Source organism: Rhinichthys klamathensis, unplaced genomic scaffold (genome assembly GCF_029890125.1).
Source record: "Rhinichthys klamathensis goyatoka isolate OS25496 unplaced genomic scaffold, OSU_Roscu_1.1 h1tg000308l_1, whole genome shotgun sequence".
In the NCBI taxonomy this organism is placed as follows: Eukaryota; Metazoa; Chordata; class Actinopteri; order Cypriniformes; family Leuciscidae; genus Rhinichthys; species Rhinichthys klamathensis.
The window spans coordinates 498,272-512,500 of NW_026606826.1; the positions used below are offsets into that span (position 1 = coordinate 498,272).

Below are 14,229 nucleotides of genomic sequence, written 5' to 3' on the forward strand. Positions count from 1 at the left end.
AATTATTATTTTATTTTTTTTATTTTTTAGAAAATAACGATGGTTTGGCTAGATAAGACCCTTATTCCTCGGCTGGGATCCGTAGAGCCTTTGAAGCTGCATTGAAACTGCAATTTGGACCTTCAACCCGTTGGTCCCCGATGAAGTCCACTATATGGAGAAAAATCCTGTAATGTTTTCCTCAAAAACCTTCATTTCTTTTCAACTGAAGAAACAAAGACATTAATATGTATGGAGGTGAGTAAATTATCAGCACATTTTAATTCTGAAGTGAACTAATGCTTTACGGTTATGATGTCAAATCCAATATAGTTCCCAACTGTGATGCACAACAGCTGATTTTCATTCCCCTCCACAAGATGGCAGCATTTGATTAAATATAGAGATGGCCTCAATGTCAGAACATGCTTTCAATTATGTGATTAAGGCATAAGATTGTGTACCTCTAAATTTACAATATATTAATTTATTATGAATAAACAGTTTGATAATAGCAATATCTTTGCTTATTATTAACAATATCTTATTGTTTAAATGGTATATATATAAAATTAAATTAATTATGGAAAGGAGTTTGCGAGTTTAAAAAAAGAACAGTGAACTGTCATCTGCAGCAACAACAACAAAAAGTTTTTATTTTTTTACATACAAAAATATGTAAGTGTTTAGAGGTCCTTTTAACTGTGCTTGTGTGTTGATGTACATCAGCCTAGCCCTGGGCAAACCAGGCCAATTTTGCATTTGAATTTGAATGACCTTAAAATCTACCTTGAAACAAATGAATCAACTGAATCCAAACATCGACTATCAGACCCCGCTGTCACTCACTTCCTATCTGTAATTTATTTGAAATTGAAATTCCTTCATTTGCAAATGTTCTTTGACCTTTGAGAGTCCATGCTGCTGTCTTTGTGAGTCCTGGTTGTCTGCTGTAATGCATCTCCTCCTGCCTCAGTTTCAGGCATGAAGCAGCTGTCCAGTGAGAGCAGCATTTCGCTCTCGGATGAGGGCGACGGTGATTTGAGTGAGTCTCTCCACAGATCTCTCCCTCTGCTCTGGCACCTGAAGAAACACAAACACACACGCATGTTGGGTTTTCTTGTTTTATGGGGACTTTCCATTGACAATGTTTTTTATACTGTACAAACTGTATATTATATCTCCTTACACTAACCCTACCCCTAAACCTTCTCATCACACAAAACTTTCTGCATTGTTACATTTTCAAAAATACATCACTTACTTAGTGTGATTTATAGCCTGTCTTTCTCATGGGGACCAAAAATGTTCCCACAAGGAGAAGGATTTCGGATATTGCCATCTTTGTGGGGATATTTTGTCCCCGTAACGTAGGGTTTATCTGAACAACACACACATATTTAAACACACTTGAATACACAAGCAGATGTGCTCAAAACATTCTTGACAACTTACCGGCCGTGATATTTGGCAGCCTGAGAAAAAAAATGTCAGGCCTCCTATTGTGCTCACAGGGTTTCAGGTTTTGTTTTCATGTCTCGGGGTCTCTTCTCTTAATTTCCTTATGCCACTGCATCTTTTTATGCTTTTGCATCAGTGATTAATTGCTGCACAACTCTCCTGGTCTTCTCATCTCTTTGAACTGTGTTCAGATTTACATTGTTGCATTAGACAAAGAAATTCTGCACTTTTCACTTTTGGACTTGGACCAAAATCTTGCTTTTCTTTAAAGGGATACTAGACTCTTTTTTTGGAAATAGGCTCATTTTACAACTCCCCCAGAGTTAAACTGTTGAGTTTTACCGTTTTTGAATCCATTCAGCCGATCTCCGGTTCTGGCGGTACTACTTTTAGCATAGCTTAGCATACATCATTGAAGTGGACAAGACCATTAGCATTTCACCAAAAAAAATGACCAAAGAGTTTCGATATTTTTCCTATTTAAAACTTGACTCTTCTGTAGTTTCATCGTGCACTAAGACCGACGGAAAATGTAAAGTTGCGATTTTCTAGGCTGATATGGCTAGGAACTATACTCTCATTCCTGCGTAATAATCAAGAAACTTTAATGCCGTACCATGAGAGCAGCAGGCGTAATGATATGACGCAGCGCCTGAAAATAGGCCACCTTCCGTCAACATAACGGAACTATTTTCAGGCGCTGCGTCATATCATTACGCCTGCTGCTCTCATGGTACGGCATTAAAGTTTCTTGATTAATCGCATTGTTACGCGCAAAATTGAATAATGAATTCTAAAGTAGTGTATTGCGCACATTTGATTTAAATGTACTGCTACAAAAGTGCAATAACATGTGGTTTGCAAAAACTTTAAACAAATAAGGTGCTTTTATACCAGCAGTATTCCCTTTACACAGTATCAATAAAATATTTATTGTAAATCTCAACTTAAACATTAATGTAATCAAATCAAATATTTAAACAAAGCTATTTGCCACTGCCAGGGCATTACCTTTTATCTAGCTTGTTAAAACGAGTCCAGTTTTCTTGTTTTTTTTTTTTTTTCTGAACAGGTATCTTGTATCAGGAAGCAGCAGAAACAGTCTATGTAGTCAAAGGGTCATGATCACTACTACAGATATAAGTCGACCAACGTTACTTCTCTGATAGCAGCTTAGGTTTGGTCATGGCATGCCATGGTTTCCCACGTAAGATTACATTAAACAGAGGTAAAGCCAATTTATACTTCTGCGTCGAACTCACGCCGTAGCTGTGTAGCGCGCGTACCCTGACGTGCATCTCTCCAAAAATGTAACGTCAATTCTACGCGTACCGCAAGCGCTGTGATTGCTAGAACCGCTCCCCGGGTTTCACACTCTCCCTCTGCATGTGTAATTGCGCGTCAACGCGGACAACGACGCAGATATATAAATGAAAACCAACGCGTATCTATAGCGTAGAGGCTCCGGCGTAGGTCCGACGCAGAAGTATAAATCAGCCGTGAGGTGAAGTGGTCGAGCACAGGTGCAGCGACAAGCGGGTGCGTTCCTGTGAAATAGTTGCGGTCATACTCGTCTCACGCACGCGCCCGCGCGTTGCCGAAGTTGAATTGTCTAACTTTTTGTACACGACGCGTCACACGCAGCACAAATCATTGGAAGAGAGACTGATCCTCGGCTCGCTGTTTGTGAGTTTCCAGAATCTAAATAGTTATCAGGACATCAACAGGAGGGAATTCACATGGCAGAGCATCCCCGCTAAACTAAACGCAGGCCTATCAGGTAAAGTTATGTATAATTTTAATTTAAGTTAAAAAGGCTACAGCTGCGTAGCGCACAGAAGCCGTTGCCATGGTTACTATAGAGCGCCTGTCATTCACTCGCGGAGCGCTGTCTCCCTTTCTGTTCACCTGAGAGAACCTGCCAAAGCCTCTCCACTGCTTGTTTGGGTGGGTTATTTGCTGGCTGACCAACATCCCACCCCTCCTGTGATCCACGGTTTGACTGTAGGCCTATGTGTATTCAGAGCCAGTGAGCAACGGACTTTCAAAATAATAATTTTTAAAAAAAAACTGCGTTAACGCGCGATAAAAAAATTGTCGGCATTAATTAATAAATGCGTTAACGCGATAATAACGCGTTAACTTGCCCAGCACTAGTAATTTGGTGTTTGGTTGTATAGTTTGTTTCTGCTGTTCTGTCTGTATTGAACATCATCTTGGCTGCTGCAGGCTGATGAGTGCTATAATAAAATGACTACATTGTTAAATGTGTTTTGATATTCATTATATTTTTATTATTAATATTTTATTTACCCATAAACTTGTCTTTAGGCAGCCATAAGTTATAGTGGCAAGAATAACTTTGTTAAACCTTTAGGGGCGGTTTCCCAGACAGGGTTTATATTAAGACAGGAGTTGGCCTTAATCTACTTAATAATGTTTTTTTTTTAAAGATTAAGTACATTACTAGCAAACAGATTTCCAGATTTATTTTCTTTTATTTCAAAGCTGATGTGTGCAATAGGCCTATATGTATATATATATATATATATATATATATATATATATATATATATATATATATATATATATATATATATATATATATATGCTTGCATTAAAATAATTGTCTCTTGTTTTTTTTTTATTGCAGTCTTTTTTGTTGCTTCCATTCATGCTTCTCAGTTCCAGGCAACTTTAAGATTCTCTTGGTTCATTCCATAGGCTACCTCTGTCACAGTTTGTTTTACAGTTTTTTCAAATTGCTAAGACACTAAAAGTGGAATTTGAGGCTCACTCGGTGAAATCATTCAAACTTTTTGCATAACTCTAAACACATTTCTCTACATTACACACACCATTCAAAACTAACAGCTCTTGTGTTTAATTTGGGAAACACTGCCATTTAAATGCAACATTAATTTCAGTTTGTGTCAATTTAAATAAGATTACTAAAGCAAATAATCTTGCTTTCTTCTCACATCATATGCTCCTGTGACCATGTGTCAAAAAATAACGTCCCACCTTCAAATGGTGCTTGATAGTGACTCCCAAACCTTATTGGACTTTTCCAAACATTCTAATTGGTTGCAATCATTTAAAGAAAAATGTACTGAACATGGGCTAAGGGCTGTGCTGTAGAGGGTTAATATTTAACCTTTAAACACTTCCCGTTTTTCCCTCAGAACTCTTATATCAGTTGATTATGTTTAAAATATAGATATCCTTACATTAATGCAGTTTATTTACCTAAGTTCCTGGATTTAATCAATCATTTTAATAGTAAATAAACATATTTTTATTATTTCACTTAAATAGAAAAAAAAAACAGTTGCATGCATGCAATGGCCAGTTAAAACATATAATAGATCACGCATTAAGTGTCTCCTTTTGTGGGGAAAGATAACATAAAATGGCATTTAATGTTGCCGCTAGATGAACCAAAAAAGACTGAAAAGGCGATGACAAATCATGACAAGGCTGACATCACACACTACGTACCCATGCATTATCCCTCGTGAACAATTACAACGTCTGATGTTTGCTTACGTGCAGACCAGTATACTATTATAGGTGTGTTCGACATCGGCTGCGGCTGGATGTAACTGATCGGCGCGAGTAGCCGCGTGCAGGCGGGGAGGAGCTGCAAACGGAGACGTGAAGTCGGACACTTTCTTCTGGTTCCTGTAGTGACCGCTCACGTGGTGTTTGTATACTTAGCACAGCTGAAGTGAAATAAATGCAATATTTGCCAAATACACCGATGTTTCAGAGATATTTTCATTCAATACTTTATGTACTGCTTCATACAGCGTTTGTTTGAACAAGAATAAAGTTCAACATAAGCCTACAGCTACTATCAATGAAGTGGAATCAACGTTTTTTAATCAGTTTTATTTTGATAAACATAACACAATACATCGCGACTACATGAAAAGAGTGTTTACTGTTATAAAAAAAACCTGATTTGTGAGCTTTAGTGGAACTAAAGGTGTGAGAATAAACCGAATAAACACGAAACGCACGTGATCGTTGTCATGCGGTGAATCCGGCCAATCGTGGAACAGCTGTGTCGTCATCAGAGCTCGTGCAGCCCAGAGCAGCCGCTCTTCAGGGATGCTTCTCATGCCCTGTCCCAAATGGAACCCTAAGCACTCGCGGTCTTCCTCTGAGTCCGCACTTTCGCGACGTAACGCCGCTTTGAATGTCGGGAAGAAGTCTGCTGTGGAGTCCGCATCAGCGCGGGCTCGGCAAAAGTGCCATCAAGGGCGCAAATCGACCGCAGAGGGGGCGCTCGCGAGCACCCTTCTGAGATCTAAAAATGACAAATGGGACACACTACGGTCTCACGGACTTAACGGACACGCGCACGCGGCAGCCATTGTAAGTCCACAAGACCGAAAGTGCACATGAAGTGTGCCATTTGGGACAGGGCCTAATTGCACCGCGAGGAGGCGAGGATCGAGGAGTGAGGAGGCTTCCAGAGGAGCTATGAGCGAGGATACACAGGTGTACCCTTTGCGGAAGAGTTTTATCGACTAAACATGACGCACGTATCAATTCTCCTCCCCCATCACATCTGTCACAATCATTTGAATTTATACTTTACTGTTGTAGTTTACATAAACCACACAACTCACATATTTCAACTAGGTATCTTGCTTTATTATTATTTATTATGAATTTCTTAAATAAACTAACTTTAACAACATAAGGGCAGATCCTTTGAGCACTGCCGATGACGCAGTGAAGTGACGTTCGAGTGATCAAGTATTCCAATGTATTAAAAAAGCTTTCATTCAATTCCTCCGTCCTCATTTTTTTCCCTTGCAGCCTTCCCTCGCGTCCTACAGGGGGTGGAGCTGAGACGCGAGGAAAGGAAAGGAGGATGCACAAATAAGAAATGAGAAGCACCCCAGAAGCTGCGCTGGCTGAGTTCTCCGGCTACTCTCGAATCGCTCTCGCGGTACTTTGATGGCATACGTCACAGTCACGTGGCGTCAGCGCTGTATCAAGTCGGACAAAATTTCTAACCGGCATGCACTGCTTCAAGTCTGCCGCCGATCGGTCTGCGCAGAGCTGCATGAAGTCGAACAAGCCTTATGACATCCTTCATTAATAAACATGACTTCTGATGTTTGTATACGTATATACCAACGAGAGACATACGTACCAGCGCGTCACATATGCAAATATAGTCTAAAATACAGCAATTTCATTGGCTACTGTGTTTTCTGCCGCGTTAACGCGAACAAACAGTGCGTGTTGATGCGGCCAAATTTCACACGTTTCGTAAAAAGACTATTGGCCCCGATCGCGTTCCATACTCAAGTGCCGCTCACGCTTGCGGTGTGAAACCCATGTGTGAAGCGGCCGTAAGGCTGCATCGAAAGGTAACTTCGCGTCTACTGCCATGTTTGATCCATAGGTATAAACAAACTGCTTCGGTGTGTCGCATAGACGCGTCATCGTCTTGCTGCTCCCTCCCCGTTCTGTGATTGGTTCCCTAAATGAGGCGAAAATTTGGTCCATGGTATCCATACTGCCTTTCAGCGTGAATAAAATCGCGCTGCGGGAAGGCAGTATGGGGAAACCCAGACTAAATGGTTGGTCTTGTCCACTTCAATGATGTATGCTAAGCTATGCTAAAAGTAGTACCGCCAGAACCGGAGATCGGCTGAATGGATTCAAAAACGGTAAAACTCAACAGTTTAACTCTGGGGGAGTTGTAAAATGAGCCTATTTCCAAAAAAAGTGGAGTATCCCTTTAACAACTTCTGTTCAAGTATTTCAGATTAATTTAAATATGAAATATTATATTAATTTAGAACATATTCATTATAAAGTAAATAAGTTAATATTCTAAATGTGTGTATATATATATATATATATATATATATATAACTTTTAAGATTTTATAATTTAACAAGATTTAACATTTCTTAATTTGGGCTTTTTCAACAAATTGTTTACAATAAAGTATCATTAATTAAATAAATAATTTAATTCAATATTTTAATAAATTGGCAGGGCTATCTTTGTATTTTATATTTTCTCCTCTGCTAGCTTAATGTGGACAGAAAATAACACATGGCTGATAGGAAAAAACATTTTTCTTTTTCTTTTTTATGTGTTCATTTTTCTTCCTTTCCACAGGAGCTGTTTTCTACCACTCTCAGTTCCAAGTTTTCAAATCCATGGATAAGAAGTTCTTAAACTCATGACACACATTTTCCACAGCTAACTCCATAGGATTCCAATTTATAACCAGAAGGATAAAATAAACTGAAATCTAGTGATTAAAAAAAAAATCAATTTGTGGAAAAATGATTAATACAAATAAAATGATTCAATGGCAATACAGCAGCAGCTCCTGAATTTCAGCAGCTCTACAATGTGCAATGCTTTTTAATCTTCATTTGGAGTCAATTTGGAAAAGAAAAGAACACAAAAAGGACTGAAATTAAGAGGAGGCTCCCTGTTTTTCCTTATGTAACACAGTCACTGTTCCCTTACTTAATTATGGGTACAAAACTCTTGAGTAAGGAGCCAAAACATCTGCAAGCGGTCAACTGAAATCCTGCAACCCTTCAACTAATGTCAGCTCCTTCACATACAGATTTCACACACGATTCAAATATAGCAAGAAAGATTATGCCACAAATTCCTATATCAGTGTATCATCAGATAACACGCTGTAATAAGGTCTAAACCAATGAAGAATGACCTCAGTGTATTTGTTAAGTCAGGAAATGAAGAACAAATGGCCTCAACCTGATTGCCACCCACATGTAAAACTCGGGTTCACGGAAAATAGCGCAATGTCTGTGGAATATTTACAAACGCAGAAAGAAAAGCTTGCCTACTTGTCCACAGCTAATGACAACATTACTCATGTGTTTTGTTATTGGTGTGAAATGACAGTCCTACTGGGAAAATAATAAATAGGCATTTTTATTTTCTCAAAAGAAGATCACCAACGAGGATCAAAGGTTTAAGCCTGCGAAAGTCTCATGTTTCCAATGAGTAGCAAAATATGACTCGCATGTAATAAGAAAGCAGCGGATCAACAACTTATTTCTTGGCTAGGTTGTATTCAAGCCGCCACGACATATGCGGGGGAAAATAAGATAATAATACTGTGTTGTGTTTGAGTCAACACACTAATTGAACATTTATCCTACTCTGAAGTGTGGTCCATAAAACTAAAAGAAATCCATCAAAAAGAATAAAAATGCTAAGCTTAATCAATTTAAAAAAAAAAAATAATAATTAAATAGTGTATTAGTTTAGGAGACGTCACTCACATTGGAGTATTTGCAGTCACAATGCTAACTATAGATATGTCCAGTGATTAAATCTGAAGAAAACCGAACTGGTTACTGATGTTTAATCGCTATAATTTGTCCGAATATTACATCACTTTTCCATTCCTGACAGCAGAAGGCTTACTAATGAGCTCTATTCTGTCTCTGTGTCATGGCCAACACTTAAAAGTACACATGGAACAGGAAATTCGACACTTGGAATTTTAATTTCTTGAAGTCTCGTCTTTTGTGCCTGTGGGGATTTTCCAAGAGTTCCAGTATCTTTTTCCAGGCTTTTATGGGATGGATAAAACATTTACAGGGGCCCTGTACAGGCCAGCCCAATTCACCTCTCTTGAAGGAAGTTGATGAGTTCTAGATGCTGTTTACTGCACTACACACCGTGCACTACAAAATAAAAAATAAAACCCCGAATCTTTCTTCCCAACCCAACAGGTCAAAGCTCTTTTAATAGATGAAAAAAAAAAAAGGTATCATATAAACCGGACTAATCTCCCAATATCTCTTGTAATCTTAACACTGATGTGTGCAGGATGATAATGGACACAATAAAACAATTAGAACAACATCCAAGAAAGCTCTGTTCCTTAAGAAAGAAGAAAAGTACAAAAACAACAATGGAGGAAAAAAGGCCCAATGGTTGTAATCCTACGACGGTAATTTAATAGAAAAGAAAATCTTTGAACAGACAAATCAAATCAGAATCATGGACACCAGACATGTGGTCGCTTTCTTTCCATTGTAAAGTCCCTCTTCTTTTCTTTCATTCGCTGCCTCTAATGATGGTCCCATTAGTGGAAAACTTCCAATGATGTAAAAAGGCCATTCAAACTCATTTTAACCTGAAATTGGCAGAACTAATGACATTTTCTCTTCTTGGCCTAGGGTTCCCGAGAGAGAGAGGTACTTGACTGGGGCTTTTGGATGTCCTTTAATACACCTTGGGATGTTTGTGAAATCATTTGCTCTATATTACATGGAAAATGCCTATAGAAAAGAACAATGCATTTAAAACCAGTGCCAATGTCTGTTACACATTACAAAAAATATATACACAAGCAAATTTCTTACACTTTTTTTCCTCAATTCAAAAAGAAAACTGCCTCGTAAAGTACTAAGATGACAGCTTATACAGCAGCGGACCACACAATGAGTGGTACACTAACTGTCCTTGAAAATTCAGCAGATTCAGACAGCCTTTCCAGCAGCACGTAATGGCCCACCTCACACAGACGGGCCCTTTGAAGACGGGACCTCAGCAATTAGGAATTTAACAATGACAATTTGCACCCTTCAGTCTTTTTCTTTCCAGGCAGCAAAGTGAGTCTTATTCCACTACAGGCCTGCCAGCGTCTCTCTATAATGACCTTCGTGAAGGTTTCAAACCCCTTTAATGCCAGCTGAACTGGAAAGAATACTTAATCACAGTGCTGAAGCCAGATCAATACGACAAGTACTAGAGTTTTACTAGCGGCACTTTCAGCCAAAGTGAATTTCAAGAACATTTTTCAGGCAGTAAATTGCTTTTTGAAATTAAGAAAATCGTGTTAATGTGTGAGTCCACCACAAGGGGGTAGCAGAAAGCGAAAGGTTTTGACTAAACGCGGATTGGGGGGCGCAAATTAAACACTACACATTAAATAAAGGAAACTTCTTATTCTGCCACCAGAACCCATGCAGACTCTGGGTCCCTCTGAAAACATAGTATTACATTTCTTACTCTGACCGTACATTCCTTTTGGGAAATTATAATAGCACCAGTTCCTGAATGTCCCTCCGGACTGCCAATCATAAGACAGTAGCCAGAGGCAAAGAGCTTGACAGAGACATCGAGCCCAAGTTACTGTCAACTTCAGAGATGTGATATGGAGCTGAACTCTGAGGTTCACCTTCCTCAACTGTAACTGTATCCAAAGGGACATTTTTTAATAGTAGACCAGCTTAGCGAATAACCGCAGGTCAAGAGGGACTCTGTGAGGTTTTAATTGAACTGGATAGGCCGGTTTTTGGATAGGACAGCAGCAGCAACCATGCTAACGTATGAATCAATAAATGGAATCAATTCAGTTTGAGGTTATTCCAGAGCAGAAAAAAGTGGCATTATACATCTTAAATTCTAGTACTTTCCATGAATAAGGCACAAAGCAAAGCCAGGTACTCTTCAACAAAGGGTCAACAAATGGTCAGTGATGTTGGCGAACCACATGCAGTGCACCATATCCATGGGAAGTGCCATTAACATCATCAGAAGAAAGCCAGCGATTGACTAACTCTATACAATTAACTTCATGTGCAGGAAATGGCAGTTTAAAAAATGAAAGTCAAAATGGTTTTGATTGAAAATACTACATTGGCTTATAGTTTTAGGAACACTTGACAGTTGTTAATCTCTTCCATTATCAGTTTAAGACAGATGATTCGCCCCACTGATTTTTCAAAACGTACCACCAGCACAAATACTTTTAAAAAGGACAGATTTGTGGGATTGTGCCGTCAAAATGCGTCCTCAACACGACCCCATCATTCTCATTCAGTCTCACCTCATATGAAAAGGATCTGAGCGTCATTATCTCTTCTCTTAAACTGAAGCACTGAATTACCCAATATTGATTCAGGAACTGCTCAGATAAACAAGTCAGGGTACACTGAAAGAAAATCAAAGTAATAATGAAGGTTTCCGTCGTGCGGTTACAAGGAGAATGGCATCTATAGTTTCTCGTGTCTTAAACAGGTTTTCCTCAGTGAACTGTGTTTCTGAATCTTCCCCTTTTTTTTTTTGTACAAGAGCCTCGGGCGTAACCTACCACATTCACAGGAACGGGGCGAAGAAAATACAGGAAGCTTTTGTTTCCATACCTGTGAATACTGCTCTATTTCAACAAGTCAGAGGGAGCGATTTCTGTGTTTGTACTTGACCTGGCGACAGATATGTTCCTAAACAATGATAGACCACAATGCTTTCCTACACTGACAGATCTGTTGAAAATGGTGAAATATGTCATGATATTCCAAGGCCCACATGCAGAAACCAAACATCCGTTGTTAACAACAAAACCTCTTGAGTTCCCCTCATCAGACTGGTGACATGCACAGAAAGGTCTAGCAAGAGATCAACCTGGGTCATGTATGTTATTTCCTTCAGAGCACAAAAGTGCATTTCAGATTCTACATCCTTATTTTCCTTCTCTACGCTCACCCATCGCCAAGTGCCCGCACCTCGTCTTGATGCATTAGGAACAAGCCTTTTCACGTAAATATTTCACCTCTCCCTCAAACAAAAGACTGTTGGCATTTGTTACCGAGCTGTCCAAACAATAATTAACATAGACTAAACAGTCGTCATTTCTGGATGAGCAAAGGTGAGAGTGTGAGACTGCGAAATTGGAGAAATTGCATAGAGGAAAACAATCCACCCTGCAAAGGAGGTGTCCTGGACTGTTTATATAGATAAAACATAAATACCCCTTTGCCCCTATACTGATAAAAAAATAACATGCTTTGCCTTTTTCCCCAGCATGGATTACTCCTAAATGGCCAGATAATGTATTTCAGACAAGAGATTTCATGAGGAATTATAACAACAATATTATACAATAGAGCAATAGAAACATTAGGTTTTGCTTTAATGACATCCGTTCATACAACCTCCACAAGTTATCTGGAGTGATTTGAATTCCAGGTTTAAATCTCACATGATCTATGTGGTCTAAAACCTCTGGACTCTGTATATTTAATATATAAGGTGTGGTTAAAGGTTTCCAGTGCAGGATATAGCTTGTTCAAAAGTTAGCGTTCATCTACGGCCCGACCTGACTTCCCACCAAGAAAAGAACCAGGACCAGAACCAGAGGTGAACCACTTCAAACGACTCAACCCAGCAAAGCTCATGCTAAATCCTGAAAAACTCCAAGCTCAAAACAAGATTACTACGCAGTGGACATTCAATACCTGACAGTGGGTGGTCGCCTCAAATCTAAAACAAGTGTTCTTCCCGTGGACAGGCTGCATGGGGCAGAACACGCCAATATGGCCTTTTACTGATTGAATGTTTACAAACCCATTTGGTCCGCCCCTAGTATAAGCATCAGCCTCTAATTTCTGATCTAATTTGTTTGTGAATGTTTTTGGTTGGAATGTTGTCTCACTATGAGAGTTTGCATGTGTATGCTTGATCTTGAGCGGGGCAGAAGGTATCAATGGCTCATGTAATCTGCCAAATCAACACTAAATAAACCCATTCAGTGGGTAACGGTGTACGATCACACATGCCAGCATGCATCTGGAGCACTCAAGGCATTATATAATGACGCACAGAAAATTTGGTTACAGTAAACTTCTAAAAATACACAAAAATCATCCAAAAGAGAAACTAGGTCAGAAATTATGAACGGGAAACCACAACATTATGGGTACAGATGTGCTTGTGTTATCCAAAAATCTGTTATTGTTGTGCCACTGTGCTCTGTGTTCTGCACATCACAACAATACGTGTGAAAAATGTAAGATCTCTGTGTGAAATTGAGATTGTTTAAAGCCAATATCACATCGATCAATGCTAGCTATGTTTCCATTTTTAGAAGAATTTTGGGATATTGCATTAAAAATGCTGGATGGAAACGCGCTCAATTGATTTTATCCAATAAGAAGACATGCTCATAAACTATGATGGAAACACATTCACCGAATAAGTCCCTCAATGCGCAACAACAAACTCACATGACTTTGCCTCAACAGAGGATGTGATTGGATAACTGGACTAATTTCATTGCACAGCATCTCAAATGCTGTTTTGGCCATTCTGAAATCCCCGAGCCAAAGCCTGTCATCAAACTGTTCGGGTATAATTACCTCCCACGACTGCGTTCCCAAACACCAGGCATTCGCAGTCATCAATTATGATGTCCAAAAAAAGAGTCACAGTTGCTGCCCCGATTGCAGAAATGTCCATTTTTATTACAAATTTATTACAATATTTTGTGCCAATTCCCAGGAAGTGACCATCTTGTTCTCTTGAAAACACGGGATGGAAACTGTGCTTTATTCACAAATTTTTTAAGTGATATTCCAATTTAGCGCTTAAGTTAAACTTGCAAGTTTGGATGGAAACATTTGGAAACATACGGTAATAAACATAGTTTATTCAATCAAAATCTTTTGGGGGGGGGGTTTCGTCGCACAAATTGAAAGACGCTAGTGTAATAATTTATAATATAATTAAAACATTTTGATAACATTAAAAGGACTGACACTGTTATTCTAAGCAAAGAAGGCAGATTTTTAAAGGCATTTAGCTGTTGTTTTTCCAGGGGTTTTGACCAACACATTTTGGTGCATTAGTGTTAAGTATCAAGAATACCCAACCCACGCTGCCACGGTACAGATCTTTTAGTTTAACACTGCGGTACAATATCAAAGGAGAAGTGCGCTGGCTTGGAGTTGTCAGCAGGGATCTTTCAAGCCC

At 39.1% G+C, this 14,229-nt stretch overlaps 1 protein-coding gene across 1 annotated transcript in view; it reads right to left on the reverse strand.

Annotated features, from left to right (window-relative positions):
- Positions 1–772: 772 nt before the first annotated feature.
- crppa (CDP-L-ribitol pyrophosphorylase A) overlaps positions 773–14,229 on the reverse strand; it is a 35,668-nt gene continuing 22,211 nt past the window's right edge. The window contains exon 10 of the mRNA XM_056270777.1: positions 773–1,062. Within this exon, the coding sequence (XP_056126752.1) occupies positions 958–1,062 (105 nt within the window). The 3' untranslated portion in view covers positions 773–957. The remainder of the gene's footprint in view (positions 1,063–14,229) is intronic.